Genomic DNA, 19,250 nt, shown 5'->3' on the forward strand with positions numbered 1-19,250 from the left:
TTGATATTAAGAAAAGTAGTCTTAATTAATGTGTGCTTATAGAGAAGAGGTTTAACATTTTGCCTTGTAGTTCAAGGGATAGACCCAGTAAGAGGTATCACACCACCTCCTCGTGTTGTCAATAAAGAGTTCTTTTTACTGAAGGCTTGCTTAATCTTTATTGTGGCTTGTACAATCTTGAGACTTCAAGGATGCCTTTGATGCCAATATCACCAACGCCACCGTCGAACTAAAATAATTAACATAAATTACAATCAGAAAAGGTATAATATAAAAGACATAAAATAAAGACATGAACAATTACAAAAAATATACCTCGCTGGCTCATTCATATTTTGGAGGTAGAATGACCTTTAACATAACTTTATTCACTTTATTTTAACTTTAATTGACTTCTTTTGCGTCTCTATCAAGGGGTCCAGCGGAACCGAACAAAACAATAACAGTTCCTACCTGCTGACTACCAAAATAAAAGCACGAAATCTTCTCTTATGTGCATATTACATATTATTCAAGAATTAAATAAAAAGTAAATCTAAATTATGGCAGTAAAAAGAGGTATTCACCATGAACCAGTCTAGGACAAATTATTATACTGATAATGTTGGTATATTGTTTACCCTCTGAAATTATGTGGGGGGTGTTTTGTTGGTTTTCTTTCAATTCTTGTCAAGCTGACTGCTGATTTTATATATATCATTTATATATAAGAGAAGAGGTAAACATTATAAATAAAACAATACATGATGCAAAACCATGTTGCATTTGTCTGGATTTATTACCGTTTTTCTTCTTTCTTATTTTATTTATTTGTAAAGGGACAGTACATATTAATGAACATAAAAAAATTAAATATGTAAAGATTATAGCCAACGTGGCTAATTTCCATCTTCAGTCCCTTGGCAGGTTGATGTAAAACCATCTAAGGAATGTACAGCAACAATCACACAAAAGTACACAACACCAGCACACTCACTATACACACAACACACTCACTATACATACAGTTAGTTTCAAACAGTCCATTTGAAGTTCAAAGTCAAGAGTTTAAGAGGTAAACCAAGAGTTAAACCAACAGCCCCTGAAAATAATGAAAATGTAAATTGGTTTAAACATGGTGACATATTTGACCATTGAACAACCACTGTTTTAAAGCTTTAGAAAATGCTGCCAATGTTGAAAGCTCTCGTATATGAGCAGGCACTGTGTTCCATGTTTGAGCTGCTCGATAAGCAAAAGAGAGTTGTCCAAAAGCACTTTTTCTGAACGCCACAGAGCAGTCGCCTCTAGAGCTGCTCTTGCTGTGTGATTTGAATTTCTTTTCTCAAACTCCTTTAGAGGAGGTGGAGCAAGATGATTAAAAACTTTGTGTACCAAAATTAAATCTGCATATTTGATTGTGTTGTCCCAATTTAGGAATTTGTTTTTATTCGTATCTCCACTCTTTTCTCCACATGTCTTTCTTGTTTTGCCCTAGTTTCCTCTGTTATTAATAACTTATAAACCTTACATATTGCATTACTGCACTGCCCGGTCTAAGTCTGTTGGGGGCGCTCGAACCTCCGTTTTGCCAACAGCCCGCTAGCCTCCCTGGATGTTGTTTTTTCTTCCTTTTATGAGCCCGGATTACTGGGACGGACACCCATAACTCTGCCCGGTGTTTGAAGCACTCATCCCCCGTAAAAACAGCCCCGTATCCCGCCTCAAAACCCAACGGTAAGTGCTTATTTTGCCCGTAGAGGAGAGACCCACTGCGTAACGACAAAACCGTGCTATTAGCATTTAGCATCGCGGCTAACCGGAGGCACATCATTTATTTATCTTTAACGCTAAATACGAAGTTATACAATTGACACCATGTTTATTTGTATACTGTATTTTACTATGAGTGATTACGATACGCATTGGGTCTTGATCTGTAATTAAAAATATAATTTAAAGACTGAAAACTGATTTAGCATGTTAGCATGTTGTCAAGCTAAGGTCAAGAAGAAGCTGACAGAAGTCCATCTAAACGTGTCTGACTGGTTAATAGCTAAAAACATTAATAACTTTGCAATGGTGCTGCTATTTATATTGTGAAAATAGCCAGAAATGCTTAGTTTTATTTTCCCGGCAAGCTTAAATGACAAACATATTCAAGCGAAACATTATATTAATGACTTTATTCAATTTTATGGGTAAATTGGATCTTCTGTTTTGGTACAATGTGTGCTCTGTCATTACTTTACTATTTGCAATTTCATTACTACTGCAAGTTTGATTAAGTTTGTATATTATTAACTATATATTAGACAGGATCATAATTTGTTACATTTTATTCCATACCATAGCAGTTATGACAAAGAAAATACCAGATAACATTTGGACGCTGTTGTGCAGTTTTAATATACATCATGCTGGGTAAATAAAGGGTTAAAATGGAGAACTAGGGGCCAAACCCACAAACACAACCAAAACAACAACAATAGTGCTATTTTTAGTTCACTCGCGTTTTCATTACGGAGCTAATGTCTCTAGAGGGCGTCGTTTTGTGATTACCTAATTAATTGAATTCTTGAAGTCTAAATTTGGAGTCCTTTCAAGTCCCAGTTTTTGACCTTGTTTGATATTGATGAGACCTAGTTATAGATATCAGAACATTTTTAAACTTGTTTAATCAATTCCATATTAAGTTACGGTTTAGTCCTATATCTCATTTTACTTATATTTCTACGAACAAAGACCACTAATAGAATTATATCTATATTAAACATACCAGTTCAGTCCACGCATTGATTTTTGGATGGTTTCTGACAGTTGTGACCAAAATCAATATTGTTACAACATTAGACAGCAAAGGGTTGGTGATACCGAATACTGATTCTCAATAATATGTTTGGTTATTCCAATAACTGTAATACAATGATAGTTTGGCAGTCCATCAGAAATGAGCTAAATGTGCCTGTAAATGTCTTGGCTGAGGTACAAGCATTGCACTAAAACTAATGGACAATAAATCTTGCTCCGAAGTGTAAGATTACTTTATACTCTTGTCTGAAACATTACACTGCAAGTTTGTGATCTTTTTAAAATTCATTTTCTATTACAGGGCACATACTCAACATTGAAATGTGTAATCTTAAAGTAGACCTGTTAGGCAAGAGCTTGTTATATGTTATAGTTGTTTCCCCTCACCATTTACTAACCCGAAGTTGTATTTAGAGAGATTCGTGCATGTTGGAGTAATCTTTAATAACTTATTTACAAGATGCCATATTGTCAATCAACCCCCATTGGGCACTGCAGTTTTCTAACGCAGACATCAGCGGACTAGTTTCTTTTATTAAGCCATTTTGGATGAATATTACAATTTAAAATGTGCAAATTATAACACAATATATAATGAATATTATGCTGCTTAATTAGAATTTATTATCACCATTTAACATTGTTTTTCTTTGTTATTATAATATATTGTGATTTGTGCGTTACTGTGCCCAAGTAGTTTCTCTTGTGGACCAATACATTTTGTGTCTGCTATATAGTTTTAACACTTAGACTTAAACAAACACAATAATGTGTGTCTTCTTTAAAATAAATAATAATAATATTATTATTGATGTACCCCTGGCATATTTTAGCTGCTCATTAGCATCTTTCTACTTTGTGAAACCCAAACTGAATTCCTTGCATCTTGTGTTTACTGCTGTACATTTATTGCAGAACCGTCCTGTTTCCATCTCTGCCTTCTCAGGTCTTAGTGTGCTGATGCAGGTTAACAGTTTGCAGACGCTTCACTGTTTTATAAGACGTGTGCAGCCCTAGTGTCAAAGTTGACGAGTTTTCTGTTCTCTTTGTTTTTGATGAGAGTGTAAAGAGTCAAGAATTAGTATTCCATAGGCCTAAGTAAATAATTGTGAATTTTCTGATAAGCTTTGCAATTGTGAATACATTTGCAATTTATGTTTTATTATATGATTCTGTTCAAAGTTCACATTTTAAATGCCTGAAATCCTGAAATATGAACTGTGAAACAACATTGACAATATTATCAGTGATTCATGGGTTTCAGATTTCTGTTATAGGTGACATTATGAGGACTCTCTTATCTTGGCCATTTAAAAAAAAAAAGGTTTTAAATTATTAACTGCTATGGCAACAATCCTAATTTTTCTTATGGACTTCTTGCTCACCTCTGTCTTATCTAAAAGTATGTGAAAGAAACATGGTTCAAACTGGTAAAGAAGAGTAGAATATTGGGAGTATTTGTTCATTATATCAAAGCAGTAATCGTTCTTGTATGAAGGTTTAAGTATCAGAATCACACAGGTCCTTGTATCTTCTCCAGGCCATGGAAACAGTCTGTGTCTAATTGGTCTGAGTGAAAGTGAAGTCTGTTTTGAGATTGGCTCAGATCTCCTTCAGAAATAGAAGCTTAATCGGAGTCGGCTTTGTCCTGGTGATACTCTGATCTGATTGGACAAGACAGGACTGGCCACTCTCAAGTGCAACACTACACAGCAGCACACGTAAACAAAAATTAAACCCACAAACTTAAGACATCAAATAGAGTGTAATGTATTAAGTGGGGCTGCAAAATTAATCACAATTGAAATGTAATCTAAGTCTAAATGGACATAATTAGCAAATCGCTAAGGTTGCATTTTTTTGAAGTACCGTAATTTCTTCCACAAATGACAAAATCTCCTGACAAAATCTCCTTATTCTGCATAAAAAACCTAACCCAGTAGTGTAGATCTGTTCAAAGAGGTTCTGAAAAGTCATTATTGTATCAGTTCATATTTTTGTCTATTTCAGAATAAGTCAGTCAGAAATTTTACCCAAATCATTTAATTCTGGTTTTAATATTGATTGCATTTGTCTCTTGCAGCTTGATATAAGAATACTTCAATTTTCTAATATGACAGTGAATGAATAATGCACAGAAGTGTAAAGCGACTGGGCTTTTGGAAATGCGCGATGTATGACTAATGCATTATTATTTCAGATCACAATTTTCATAGAGTCCAGCTTACTATTTTGATTAAAAACAATGTCATGTACATCTTTATATTACATGTGTATTAACTGACCATACAGCCCTTACCAAAAAACAGATTCACAATGTGAAGGTAAAGTATAAGACAAATATAATGTATAATATATACAAATAATATCACAATTAGATTTTATATTGTCATTTAACACAAAAAGGGTAAGTGCATCGCTTGATTAAAAAGCTGAAATGATTGAATCTTGATTAGATTGAAATTTGCTGGATGCACAGCTCTAGACCAGGACAAAAAGCAGCATCAGCCATAGCCTCTCGTTTTGTTTTTCAGCCTCGACTCAAATGTAGTTATGTCCTTTAGATATTTGGGTAACTGGTGTCTTAATAATCGTATCTGGTTTGACTGATGAGATTACACTGGGGCAGATCTGGGCTGATGTTTCCTGTTAAGTCTATTTATAGAAGCTGCTGTGTTCAGTGACAGACATCTGCCTCCGCACAATGTCCAGTGCCGCTCGATGACTCAAGTAATCATTATAACAGAACAACTTGTGTTATTTTTCTCATAGGAGCCGCTCAGCCTTCACTCTCATGGGGTCAGACATAAGCCAGCTTTGAATGGGATCACTCTAATTGGTTGGTAGTGGATTGGCTCACCGTTATTGGTTGACAGCGGATTGGAGTGCCCTGATTGGACGACAGTGGATTGGAGCGCTCTGATTGGAGGATTTGCGCGGTGGGTTTCCGGTCTGGCGCCGCCTCCCCCCGGGGCCGGCGTGCGCTCGCAGCAGCCCCCCTCCCCCTCACTGCTCAGCAGAGCCCATGCACCAGGTACACACTCTATATCATTATATGTGTTCATGTTATAAGTGCCACAGTAGTGATGTTTCCCATGGTGCTTTGCAGCAGGAGGCGTGGCGCGTCCGTCTGGAGCCATGTGCCTCCCTCACTGCCACAACATGGACCAATCCAAGCTGCCGGGAGGGTCTGTGGGCGGGGCTCAGAGAGGGGGTGTGTCTCTGGAGCCATTCATTCACCAGGTGAGTGAGAGCCTCAGGTGAAGCAGTAGGACCTGTAGTGTATGTAGTGTTATGTAGTACATGTAGTGTTCTGCAGCATATGTATATACAGTGTTTATAATGCATATAATACATATGTCACTGTGTAGGTGGGGGGCCACACCAGTATGATGCGCTATGACGACCACACCGTGTGCAAACCTCTGATCAGTCGAGAGCAGCGCTTCTACGAGTCTCTGCCACCAGAGATGAAGGAGTTCACCCCCGAGTACAAAGGTAATGGTCACTCCTGTTACACTACACGCACAGAGGCGGACACTACGGTTACATACACAGAGGTAACGGTCACTGTGATTATATGTACAAAGGCAATGGTCAGTAAGGTTACATACCCAAAGGTAACAGTTACTACTGTTACACACACAGAGATAACTCACTCCCTCAACACATACGAACTGCTGAAAAACATTTCCATTAATCACACCTAACCACCGCTGTAGTCTCTTGTTTGTGTGTGTGCGTATGTATGTGTGCATGAGCTTCTGTTTGTGTAGTGAACTGACATAACCTGCTCTTTTAATTTCATGTTTTAGGAGTGGTTTTGGTGTGCTTCGAGGGTGACTCAGACGGGTACATAAACCTGGTGGCGTATCCGTACGTGGAGAGTGTGGAAGAGGAGCCCGAGGAGAGGGACCCCCCAGAGCGAGAGCAACCCAGGAGGAAGCACTCGAGACGCAGCCTGCACCGCTCCTCCTCCACCTCTGACCACAACAAAGACCATAAAGAACACAAAGAACATAAAGAACAGAAGGAGAATAAGGAGGAGAGGAGGGAGCACGACCAGGACTCACAGGAGAAGTAAAGATGCACTATTTAAATATGCTTTACATGGCAAAGGGCTTGTCACTGTAGACTGACATAAATAACAGTAGTTGGGAGTCACTTTCTCCACTAACCCTTGGACACAGTCTGTGAAGAAAACCTGCTTTCAGTCTAGAAAACAATTTTTGATGTTAACATAGTAGCTTGATTATGAATACAATTAGACATTATAGTTTGAAGGTTTGAGTAGTAGTAAGTGCTGGACTGGCAGCCCTATTTTGTCTGTGGCTATGGTTATATGCACACTCAAACTTTGGTTATTATGAGTTTTTTTTAACTATAAGACTATATGTCACACTCCTTTAGTCCTTTAGTCCATTTGTTATTAGGTCTATGTGGTGTTTGTTGTTATAACTCTTTCTCCCCTCCCCAGTCTGGGCGAGCTGAAGAGTCCCCGTCTGGACCCCAAGCTTCACTCTGAGGTCCCGTTTCAGATGTTGGACTGGAACAGCGGCCTTAGCTCAGAGAAGATCAGTTATAACCCCTGGAGCCTGCGCTGCCACAAGCAACAGCTGAGCCGCATGAGGAGCGAGTCTAAGGACCGCAAGCTCTTCAGTATCCTTCACTAGCCACAGAGAGTCAACCAAAAATTATTTATCTGTCTTAATTGTGAGAATTATGACAAAATAAATGGCTCCACAGGCACAGGGGCTGTGCTACTCTCTGTTGGTACACTGAGGAGTGAAGCAGTAAATTGAGACAATTTTTGTGAAACCAAAGTGAGCACTGAGCAATTTTATAAAAGACACAATTAAACAGGAGTAAGAAAAAAAAGCAATAAAAAAGCACAATAAAAATACCATAAAAAGCATGCACTCGTCTTACTGTAAGTGGGCTTGCCTCTCCTCAGATCTGAAGTGTAGGTGTGGTGAGGTGTCATGCTTGCCCTCATGCGGCTACGTTTGCCATGCCATATTGGAACATTTTGTACAAAGCTACAATGGAGACAAGCACGTAATGGCTGAAAAGAGGCATTTTTTACATTGCAGTTTTGTAAAAGTCTTTTGTCAGTCTAGTTTATCAGAATATTTCATACTGTGGAGAGGTTGTAAGTGCTCCCCTAGAACCTGAGTGTGGCGTGCAGCTGTTGGATAAGAGCTGGCACATCTGGATTCACACAGCCACGGGTCAAAGGCCATGCTCTGATGTGGTGCTTCAAAACACAACACTGTTTACATCTAACCACAGCTGCAGAGAGGGAGAAAGTGGAAAAAGCAACAAGAAAACAGCACGCACGCTACAGCAAGACAGGCATTACAGGGCATTTAACTGCTGTAGATTCCTTTCAGAAATCGCAACAGAAAAGGAAACAAAAAACTGATTGATCACAATTTTTCGATTCAATGAACAGCACACTTAATCATTTAAGAATAGTCACTTTTTGCCTCCAAAGTCTGAACTCTGCTCCTAGTACTTTATTTTCTATTTCCATGTGGCCTTACATCTGTGTAATCCCTCAGTGGTCCAGGTAGGTTCCATAGTGGTCAATGGGTGTGTACTAGTCTATGTGCTCTTATATTTGTTCTGATACAGCTCAAGATCATTCTAAAGCTGTTCAGGAAAGGGTCATTTCTGTCCTGTGAATGTTTTTTAATACTGATACCTGATGAAATGAATATCTAGTTTTAATACTGGTGTTAATATCGATTAGTGTCAATACTTGTGAGTTGTTCCTTGACATTGCTGCTGCAGAGTTCTTGCTGTTGGAGAACGTGGTCCATCACTTCTCGTTCCCATGTATCTTGGATCTGAAGATGGGCACGCGGCAGCACGGAGACGACGCCTCGGAGGAGAAGGCCGCGCGACAGATGAAGAAGTGTGAGCAGAGCACGTCCGCCACGCTCGGGGTGCGCGTCTGTGGGATGCAGGTGAATAACAAATATAATGTGTGTTTTTATTCACCAACCACTTGAAATTATGCAACAGTTTATTAAGGCTATCAGTTTACAGAAAAGCGGCAGTAACTGTGTTCTTCACCTGTTTGTCTCCATGGAGATGTTATTGCTTCACCTATCTTTCACAGTATGGCATTAAAAGTATTTATCTCTATGGAGTCAAGTAGGTGATGCAAGGAGACAAGTTACAGGACAGATCTGTGACCTGACAATGCATGTCTATTGTAGTCAAGATAGAAAAGTTTAACGCCATACTGTGGAACATTCCAGGCAAAAAATATCATCTTTATGGAGACAAGTAGGTGGTAGACTCCATGGTGGCAAGTGGTAGACTCACCACCAGAAATGTTACATAGTCTGTCTTTAAGATAAAAGCAGAAGATTTTTTTGTGTGATACTGAATCAAATAAGAAGACCTTGTCCTTATGTAGTTAAGATGCCGAAGAAAGATACTCCAGTAAACAGATAATGGTTTACACTTTATACAAATCTTAAGGCAAATTGTCCCCATTATATTGACCACTGAGAGGAGTAGCTCTGTGCCATGGTTGTTTTTTTGAAGATATTATTGCAAAACTCGCACTAATAATTGTAAAACACTGTTTGATTCACACATTCATGTTTTGGAGCTGGTTGATGCGTTTATGAATCATTTCTACAGAACATAGCAGCACCTTTCAGGAACACCTCAGGAGGTTGTGTAACTGTAACATGCTAAAACTCTATTCTGTGTACAGTTCTCCTTTTCTTCAGTCTTGGTAAATATTGACTTTGATTGCCCCCTGGAGGTTATTTAATGCAACAGCCTTGAAGATAACTGTCTGGGTGTATTATTTCTTTGTCGATACGTACAGAGATTTCCACAGATTTTAAAGGTTCTGTACTGCACAAAATTGATTGATTTGATTTAGTTTTAAGTCATATTAGTTTACTATTAGTCTGTTTACATCTCCAAAGCTCAAAATGTTCTGTTTCCCCTTGCAATGTCATGTAGTGGTAGTTTTTAGGTTAACAGCACTACCTTTTACCTTTAGTTCAGCAAAGATTAACAATTCCAAGTCTGAAATCATCCAAATGAGTCTAGTGAAGGTGTATGGAGTTGAAAAACACACTTCCTCTATCATCACATAACAAGGTTTTGAGAGATTTCAACCTAAATATGCAGGTTTGTGTGTTAAACATGGGTGAATGAAATAAAATACAACTCCAGGTCTGTTTGTGATGAGGAAACAACATTAGAACATACATCAGAGAATAGTGTCATATGGGCTCTTAAACTTGATATCACTTGCGCTTTACCGTTTTCTCATTTTTTTTAGGTGTACCAGCTGAACACAGGGCACTACCTCTGCAGAAATAAATACTATGGCCGTGGTTTGTCCATTGAGGGCTTCCGTGAGGCTCTGTTCCAGTATCTCCACAACGGAAAGACTCTGAGACGGGACCTGTTTGAACCCATCCTCCACAAACTGCGCGGTCTAAAGGCAGTGCTCGAGAGACAGGCCTCCTACCGCTTCTACTCCTCCTCCCTTCTCATCATCTACGAGGGGAAGGTGAGCCCAGACATTCATTTTTAAATTTGCATTGCGTAATTTTTCTTGTTGAGAGTCTGTCACTGGCCTGTTTCTATGGTTATGCCATTGCTCTGCCTGAAAAAATCCACAGTATGACATTAAACAGATCTACCTGCATTCTGACTGTGAGCGGGGTCACCTCTCCACAGATCTGACCAGTAACTTGACTTGGTTTGGTCTCAGTGGAGATGGTTTAATACCATACTGGGAAACACACCAGACAAAGCAATAACATCTCCATGAAGAAAAACATTTGACAGACCCTCCTTAAAAGTTACACAATGTCACCATTAAGAGATCAAAATGAACTTTAGTAAATTAGGACAAAATGGGGACTAAACTAGAAGTTTAGAGCTGCATCATGATTGGTAAGTTGATATAGATAGAAATAGCTATTTGGAATGTCATGATTATAAAATAACAAGGCTAATTAATTAGAAAATGTAAGTTGCCCAGCTACGCACAGAAATCCTGCCCCTGGCCTTAGAAACTGGGAGGCTTTTTCAAACCCCAGAAAAAGACAGGCTCTGTGGTTTGTGTGAGTTAGGAGAAGTGGAAAGTGAAGCTTATTTTTTGTTCTTTTGTCCTTTCTATGTTGAATCTGGAAATCCTTTGTTTGATGAAATGTTCTCCCAGTGCCCTGATATGTTCTGGGGTAATGATCACACCAAGATAAAATGGTTGTTTAATTCTAATGTTTATAAGTTGCGATAATTTCTTTGTAAAGCCTCTAAGAAGATGCAGACATATTTGTTTAAAGGTGCACTGTGTAACTTTTTGGTTGGGGATCCGACACCTACTTGTCTCTATGGATATGTCATTGGTCTGCCTGGAATGTTCCACAGTATGACATTAAAGAAGTCTACCAGGTGCTTTTATAGATTAAAAATACTTAGAAAAAGGAATAACATCTCCATGGATAAAAGCATTTGATGGACCCTCCACCATAAAAGTTACACAGTGTAGCTTTAAATAAATCTATCTGTGTAACACATGTCTGGCAACTGGCCTGGTGTATTTTGTTTGTGGTGTCGTATAAACCTGTAAAAGGGCGGGGCACATTTATATGATTAATTGGAGTAATCGTGACTAGTTGACTATTTTAAATAATTGTTGATGATGTGATAATTAGTCATCGTTATTTAGACTATACAGATTCTACAAAACAACTGTCATTGTGTCCTTCAGCAAGGCATTGCATTGGAGTGGTGTGTTGGTGGTGGTCGGATTGACCAGTGGCACAGATTGGCAGGCTCACTTCAGTCAGCATGGCCCAGGGCTGCTGTGGCTACAGTATTATAGTTTCAATCAGGTGACACTAACCTGTATGCAACTAAAACATAGAAACCATGAAAAATGAATGGCTTTGAATGCAACAAAATTGTGTAGAAAATGACTATTGGTAGTGTAAAAATAATAGTTAACGGGCTATTTTCTGATCTCTGTTATGTTTTTTCCTCATAAGAAACAAACCTGAAGTTTTGTTTCATTCACACATGTTTAACACAAAAACCCTATATATATTTACAGTGAGCTCCTGTCTTAAAAAGAAAACACTCTATTCCACCTTGTGATGTCACGTGGTAGTACAGGAAGAACTCCACTGTGTTTTTAAACTCCATACACCTTGGCTAGAATCATTTGGATAATTTCATCCCCTGGAAAACCAAGCTCTAAGAGGTAAACGGTAGCTGTTAAACTTAAAACTATTGCTTCATGACATCACAAGGTGAAACAGAGCATTTTGAGCTTTGGACATGTAGACCAACTATTAATGAAGGAATACTCAAACATGTGAATGAAACAAAGCTCATAAGAGTCAATTTTGCTGACTTTTAAAGTATAATTAAGCTTGATCATATCTTGGTTTAGATCTGAATAACAAAATTTACACCTGATTGTATCCACAGGAATCACAGGACAGCGCTTCATGGCATCAGAGAGAACCTCTCTGTGGCCACGCCCCGTCTGACACTGCCCCCACCCTCTGTTCAAAGGACACACCCCCTGCCCCACAGTCCCCACCCACCAAACCACCAGACTCTGCCCCCTCCCCCAACCACCACGCCCCCCTTGTGGACGTTCGTATGATAGATTTCGCCCACTCCACGTTCAAAGGCTTTCGGGGGGACACTGCGGTTCACGACGGCCCAGATCGAGGCTACGTTTTCGGACTCGAGAGCTTGGTGGGCATCCTGGAAGAACTCCGGGATGAAAACATGCCCTAGCACCACTCTTTTACCGCAAATAAACCTAAAAAAAAAAAAATGACCCAAGACTCCCAAATGTGCTTCTGTATGTGAGGACCTTGACAAAGTCTATTTTAATCGGTCCAATGTTGTGTTTTTATCAGTGGAGTCCAGTGGAAATGTCTCTTTATTTTAACACAAAGATTTTTATGGAGATTTAAAGGTAAGTTTTTGGGGTAATGACACAAGAGGAGATGCAAACAACAGGAAAAATCTACGTTAGAAATTTAATATTCTATCCATCCATTTTCTAGTCTAAACAGGGACTCCCAGACTTCCCCCTACCCAGACACTTCCTCCAGCTCTTCCAGTGGAACCCCAAGGAGTTCCCAGGCCAGCTGAGAGATGCAGTCCCTTCAGTGTGTCCTGGTTCTTGCAATGTTCAGCAACTAGAGCCAGAGTTGACAAGAGTGGCCAAAAGTTACTCGAGTAAGATTGCTTTTACTGTACAATAATACTCAGGTATAACTTAAATATTTTGACCTGAGTAAAAAGTGTTTGATGACTATACTACTGATGTCTGTGTAATCCCTCAGTTGTCCAGGTCTGATCCATAGTAAAAGACAAATTAAATTCAGTCAGCTGGACAAAAGTTTTACAGTGAATACATCTCCTCTCTCATTCAAGTGGTTTCTTCAGGTCTGTCTTACGTATATCTGCCTTAGATGCATTGTGTAACTTTTTTGGTGGAGGGTCCGTCAAACGCTTTTCACCATGGACAAGTTATTGCTTTGTCTGGAATGTTTCGCAGTATGGCATTAAACCTTTCCATCCAAAGTGGACCAAGTTACAAGTCAGATCTATGGAGATCTAATCCCGCTCATAGTCAGAATGCCTGTTTTTCTAAGTATTTTTGAGCAATAAAGCACCTGTCATTGAATAAACGTAAGGTAAAGCTGTTTGACATACTGTGGAACATCTGAAGCAGAGCAATGACATATCCATAGAAACAAGCAGGTGACGAACCCTCCATCCAAAAAAGTTACATAGTGCATAGTGCTTTAAGTAAAGAGTAGGCCTGTCACAATAATTACTAGGGATCGGACAAGATAAAATTTCCACGAGACGTAACGAGATAAGAGATGGGGTTCGCAAGAACGAGACAAGAAGATTTTAAGTCTTAAAATAAATCCTAATATATACATTTCACAATACAGTTTCCAATTTTGACCTCACAATTTAGTTATTTATTTCATTTCGTAGTTTTGTTTCCATGCTTTTTGGAACTGTAAGAAATGTAACTCAGCAAATTGTAAACCTTTTTGTCCAGTCCAAATGTAAAAACACTGAAAAAAATCTCACAAGATAATTTTTCTCTTGTGTGCACAATCTTGTGGCAATTTTGTTTCACGACATCTTGTACCGTCCTTTATGATTACTATATCTATTATCTTTCAATTTTGGAGCTTAGTATTTATCTTATATATATTTTTGTTGCAATACTGGCGAGGTTTCTGAGCTGATCTGAGCTGCAGAAAATTAAAAAAGCAGCCTCCTGGTTTAATTACTGCTTTATTCTACCATTTATTTGTTATAGCTCATGCTTTTTAACCATATTGTATTTAAAAATAGTAATATTAATAGTTTACTAGGATTATTTTTTGCTTTTTAAATTTTATTTTTAATATATATATATTTTTTGCTGTAATATTTCTCTGAAGCAATATATCGTGCTTCAGATTTTGTTATCGTGACAGGCCTATGAAGGAGCAAACTACATTGAAACTAACACACGTATTTGTTTACAGTTTCAGTTTCACACTTAAAGGTGCACTGCGTGACATTTCTAGTGGAGGGTCAGCTGCTGGATGTATCCATAGAAATGTTGTTGCTTTGTCTAGAATGTTTAAACCTGTCTATCATGAGGGAGACGAGCTGGTTACAGCACTACGCTACATTACAGTTCAGATTTGTGGAGAGGAATTATTGTATTTTTGAGCAATAGAAACACCCAGAATGAATAAATGCAAGATGGATATGTTTAAAGGTGCACTGTGTAATTTTTCTGGTTGGGGGTATGCCTCCACGGAGATGCTATTGCTTGGCCTGTAATGTTCCGCAATATGGTATTAGACATATATAAGATGCATTTATTCAATTATGGGTGTTTTTATTGCTCATAAATATCTTTTAAAAACATGTATTCTTACTGTGAGTGGGATCGTCTCTTCACGGATCTCACCTGTAAATTGACCTAGTGGCGTCTCATGCTTGTTTCTATTTAATGCCGTACTTTGGAACATTGCAGGCAAGGCAATAACATCTCCATGGAAACAAGCAAGCAAAGGGCCCTCCACCAAGAAATTTGAGCAGTGCACCTTTAAACAAGTAAACAAATATGTGTGTTTAGTTTCAGACAGATATAAGGCAGTGTAAAATGTCTTCACTCTAAAACGTTTATCCATTTGACTGAATTAAATTTTTCTTTTGATAAATATACTACTGAATTACTCAAATTCAAATCAATTGAAAAATGCCGTCTGCATATTTAAGTCATGTTTCGTCTTTACATTTAGAGACAATCGTATTTTAAAGTTTACATTCAACACACTTACTTTGAGTAGAAGTTGAATCCTGTTTTTTTTTGTTTGTGATTTCATCTTTTATCTCTCCTACTTCTTCATTTGAGATAGGACCAAAAACAAAGCACTTAATCAAAATGAGTATATGAATATCTTATTTCTAGAAAAAAAAAAAAAAAGGCCAGAGCTGCTTTTCTTTCTGCAAAAGTTTGAAATCCCTGCTCAAACCACTGCTGAGATGCTTTGGTTGATCAGATTTGAGGATTTGTCCAAAATTCCGCCTTTTTCCAGACTGATAATGTGTAGAAATGGTCAGACTTCGACATTAAATTATTCATGTACATTATATCTTAAAGGTGCATTATGTAACTTTTCGGATAGGTCCACCGCCTGCTTGTCTCCATGGAGTTGGTATTACTATGTCTGAAATGTTTCACAATGTGGCTTTAAACTTAGAACTCTTAACATTCAAGAAGGAACTTAACAATTATGGGTGTTTTGCTTGCTGAAAGAACATACGCACACCTACACAGATCTGACCCATATCTTGGTCTAGTGGCATCTCCTGCTTGTTTCCATGGAGATAGTAAAGTTTAACACCTTACTGTGAGACATCCTAAGCAAAGCACTTCATCATCGTCCTGGAAACAAAAATGCAGACACACCCTCCACCAGAAAAGTTATACAGTGCACCTTTAAAGTTGGCCACTGTAACCATCATACCCCGCCTGACGCCTATAGTTGCTGGGATAAGCTCCAGTGACCCCTAGTGGCAGTGGCTGGGGTTTTTTTTTTTTTTGTATATTGCCTTTAGTTTGCCTCTGCCTCTTGTGTCTTTCCCCTTAAACTCCTGTAGGATTTTGCACTTGTGTCAGAGCCATAGCCCAAACACTTCTCTGTATTTGTGAGGACATTTAAAATCACATTTATTCAAAAATATTTAAATTGAGAGATTGGTAGAAACGCACAAAATGAGTGTTGAAATATGTTTAAAGGGAAGAATTTTAAAGTTACTTGCACTTTTAGATTTGATATATAGGATTATTTTCATGTTACTGTTAGAATTGTATAAGGAACTTGTTTTTACATGTTGTACAATCTTACCTACAGTGATATTTAAATACATATATTACATTTTATATTTTGCTTTTTATATATTAATTTGCTTCACTTAATAGTCGCTAATATTTATTTTTGGGAGTGTAATCCAACAACTGTCAATGTAAAAACAGACTAAACCAGGACTAATAAACCTTGAATTTCACTTGGATTAAAAACAGATTTTGAACCAGTTAGACCTTTAGTCCTGGTTTATTTCCTGGTTTTGGGGTCTTTGTTTTACATATTTTTGCATTTTCAAACTTGGGGTTATGTTTATTTAAAAATTTTGGGTGAATATTCAGCTGGTTTTAAAGGTGCATGATGTAACTTTTTGTTCGAGGGTTCGTCACCTGCTTGTTTCTATGGATATGTCACTGCTCTGCTTGGAATGTTCCACAGTATGACATTAAACAGCAAATTTATTACATTTATTAAATTATAGGTGGTTTTATTTTTGCTCAAAAATGCTTAGAAAAACAGGCATTTTGACTGTGAGCGGGGTCGCCTCTCCATAGATCTGACCTGTAACTTGGTCTGGTTTGGACTCCATGACAATAGAAAGGTTTAAAGCCATAGTGTGAAACATTCCAGACAAAGCAATAACATCTCCATGAAGAAAAGCATTTGACGGACCCTCCACCAGAAAATTTACACAATGCACCTTTATTTAAAATTTAGGTAATAAAGAAGACATGTGTACGTCATAAGGCAAAATTTAACTAATGGAAGACATTTTTGGAATGGACGAAATCAGCTTTAATGGATTTATAAGGGATTAAACTGGCAAATTTTTATTTAATTTTGTTTTTTTGGACTTTTATTTATTTTTTTTAATATCTTTATTTTTTTATTTTTTATTTTTTTTTCCAAATTGGTCCTACCTTAGACCAAGATTACAAGTTGCTTCAATCATTTATTTAGTATTGCCTTCTTGGCTAGTTCCAGTTACCACCACTTTTTTGTCATTTCCAAATTCTTAACATTTTTATTCTACACTAATCTCTCATTCAAATGTCCTCACAAATATAGTCTTAACTTTATCAATACAACCATAAAGAATCTACAGGAAGAGCCTTGACCAATCACCTCTCTCCCTGTATGTCACATGACCCCCATTTCTTTCCCTTTTGTCTTTCTATTCGTGGGTGAAAACCAAATGTTCCTTTCCAGTTAAAAGCAGGTGTTGTGTTCAAAGCAATAGCAGAGGAGATTTGTAGATCAGCCTTAACTGTTTATCAAATATAAAAATATATATCTATGTATGTTTCTGTGGAATATTATTTTCTTACTGTTAAAAGCATATAAAGTCCACTATAAACGTCTCCAGAGTCTATTTTAAAAAGAGGATGTCTTGGCGGCCATTTTGGGACTGTTTTGGGTTCTGCTAGTGGTGTGGTTATTTTTTATTTTCATATTTTTTTTTCTGTTGTTTAAAGGTGTGTTGTGTAACTTTTCTGGTGGAGGGTCCGTTAAATGCTTTCAAAATGCCTGTTTTTCTATGTATTTTTTATTAGCTATAAAGTTGTTTAATAACATACCGTGGAACATTCTAGGTAAAGCAATGACATCTCCATGGAAACAAGCAGATGATGGACCCCCAACCAAAAAGTTACATAGTGCACCTTTAATTAGTGAAGTGGTTTTCGCAAGTACAAGTGCAACCTTAGACAGAGTTATAGGTTTACAAGTGTCTTTTCACATGGGAGCAGAAATATACAAAAAAGAACAAGAACTAAAACTAGACATAGTGGTTTCTCTAGAATGTTCCACAGTATAGCATTAAACTATCTTGAGCGGTGTCGGCTCTCCAAATGCGTACATGAGCTGTAACTTGGCTCGGTGGTGTGTCTCCATGGGGACTGATACGGTTAAAGACACATGGTGGGACATTCAAGGCAAAGACAGTGTAATCTGGCAAAGCAGTAATATCGCCATGGAGACAGGAACATGCTCTGCAACTGCACCTTTAATTTGGTTCTCTTTAGTAATACTTAACTAGTGAAGAAATACTTGTATCTTAGAAAGGTGCATGTAACTTTGCTGGTGGAGGGTCCGTCACCTGCTTGTTTCTATGGAGACGTCATTGCTCTGCCTGGAATGTTCCACAGTATGACATTAAACACCTCTGCCTTACATTTATTCAATTACAGGTGGTTTTACAGCTCAAAAATACCTAGAAAAACAGGCATTCTGACTGTGAGTGGGGTTGCCTCTCCACAGATCTGACTTGTAACTTGGTCTGGTTTGGTCTCCATGGTGATAGAACGGAAACATTCCAGACAAAGTAATAACATCTCCATGGACAAAAGCATTTGACAGACCAGAAAAGTTACACAACGCATCTTTTGAGATTTACTTTTTATTACCTTTAAACCATTGTCTCCTTCTGACATGTTCAAACTTTACTGTGATTGGTTAAATCCACCTGTCACTCACTCGGAGCATGACAACAGCGGACCAATAGGAAGAGAGCGTGGGTGTGTCTGTGTGCAAAATCATAAAACCGTCTCTTGGGATAAGCAGATAGACACAAGGTCAGATAAAAAATGGGATTAAATATTATAGGGCTGGGCAATATGGCTATGCAAAATTTTACTGACCACTATTTTATAAGAAAATAAAACTGACTTCCAATGTTCATTTTCTGAACGTAAACAAGACAGACTTGTAATAATCACAAAGCTGAAAATAGGTCAAGTTTCTTCCTCCAAAATCTGAACCATGCTCCAAACCACACACTTTTACTGACATTAAAAAGATCCAAATATATCATTGATGATGTATATAAAATAATTAGTGCTGTCAAGTGATTTAAAAAATTGAGAGATTAATTATGATCTGTAATTTATCTAATTAATCTATTTTTTAATCTCACCTAAAAATTGCTGAGAAAAGCCCTCAACTTGAGGTATTTTCATTTTCATCATTAACATTTTTATGTAAGTATCATCATTATTACTATTACCAATCTACATAAATAAACTCAACTTTACAACATATAAACCATCACCACTC

At 37.8% G+C, this 19,250-nt stretch overlaps 1 protein-coding gene across 2 annotated transcripts; it reads left to right on the forward strand.

The window, feature by feature from the left end:
• Positions 1–1,557: 1,557 nt before the first annotated feature.
• Positions 1,558–17,557, forward strand: ip6k1 (inositol hexakisphosphate kinase 1). Of its 2 annotated transcripts, XR_002318676.2 has the most exons (10): positions 1,558–1,716; positions 5,563–5,824; positions 5,900–6,033; positions 6,162–6,288; positions 6,606–6,870; positions 7,268–7,449; positions 8,587–8,762; positions 10,109–10,342; positions 12,274–12,775; positions 12,867–17,557. XR_002318676.2 is itself a non-coding variant. In XM_020922087.2 (9 exons), the coding sequence occupies exons 3-9, from the start codon at positions 5,929–5,931 to the stop codon at positions 12,589–12,591; spliced, it is 1,407 nt and encodes a 468-aa protein (XP_020777746.1). In that variant the 5' UTR covers positions 1,558–1,716; positions 5,563–5,824; positions 5,900–5,928; the 3' UTR covers positions 12,592–17,557. The 2 variants fall into 2 exon arrangements, 1 of the variants encoding a protein (XP_020777746.1); XM_020922087.2 differs by having other exon boundaries at positions 12,274–17,557.
• The last annotated feature ends 1,693 nt before the right edge of the window (positions 17,558–19,250 follow it).

Source organism: Boleophthalmus pectinirostris, unplaced genomic scaffold, assembly GCF_026225935.1.
Source record: "Boleophthalmus pectinirostris isolate CB_2022bp ecotype Guang Dong unplaced genomic scaffold, ASM2622593v1 HiC_scaffold_23, whole genome shotgun sequence".
In the NCBI taxonomy this organism is placed as follows: Eukaryota; Metazoa; Chordata; class Actinopteri; order Gobiiformes; family Gobiidae; genus Boleophthalmus; species Boleophthalmus pectinirostris.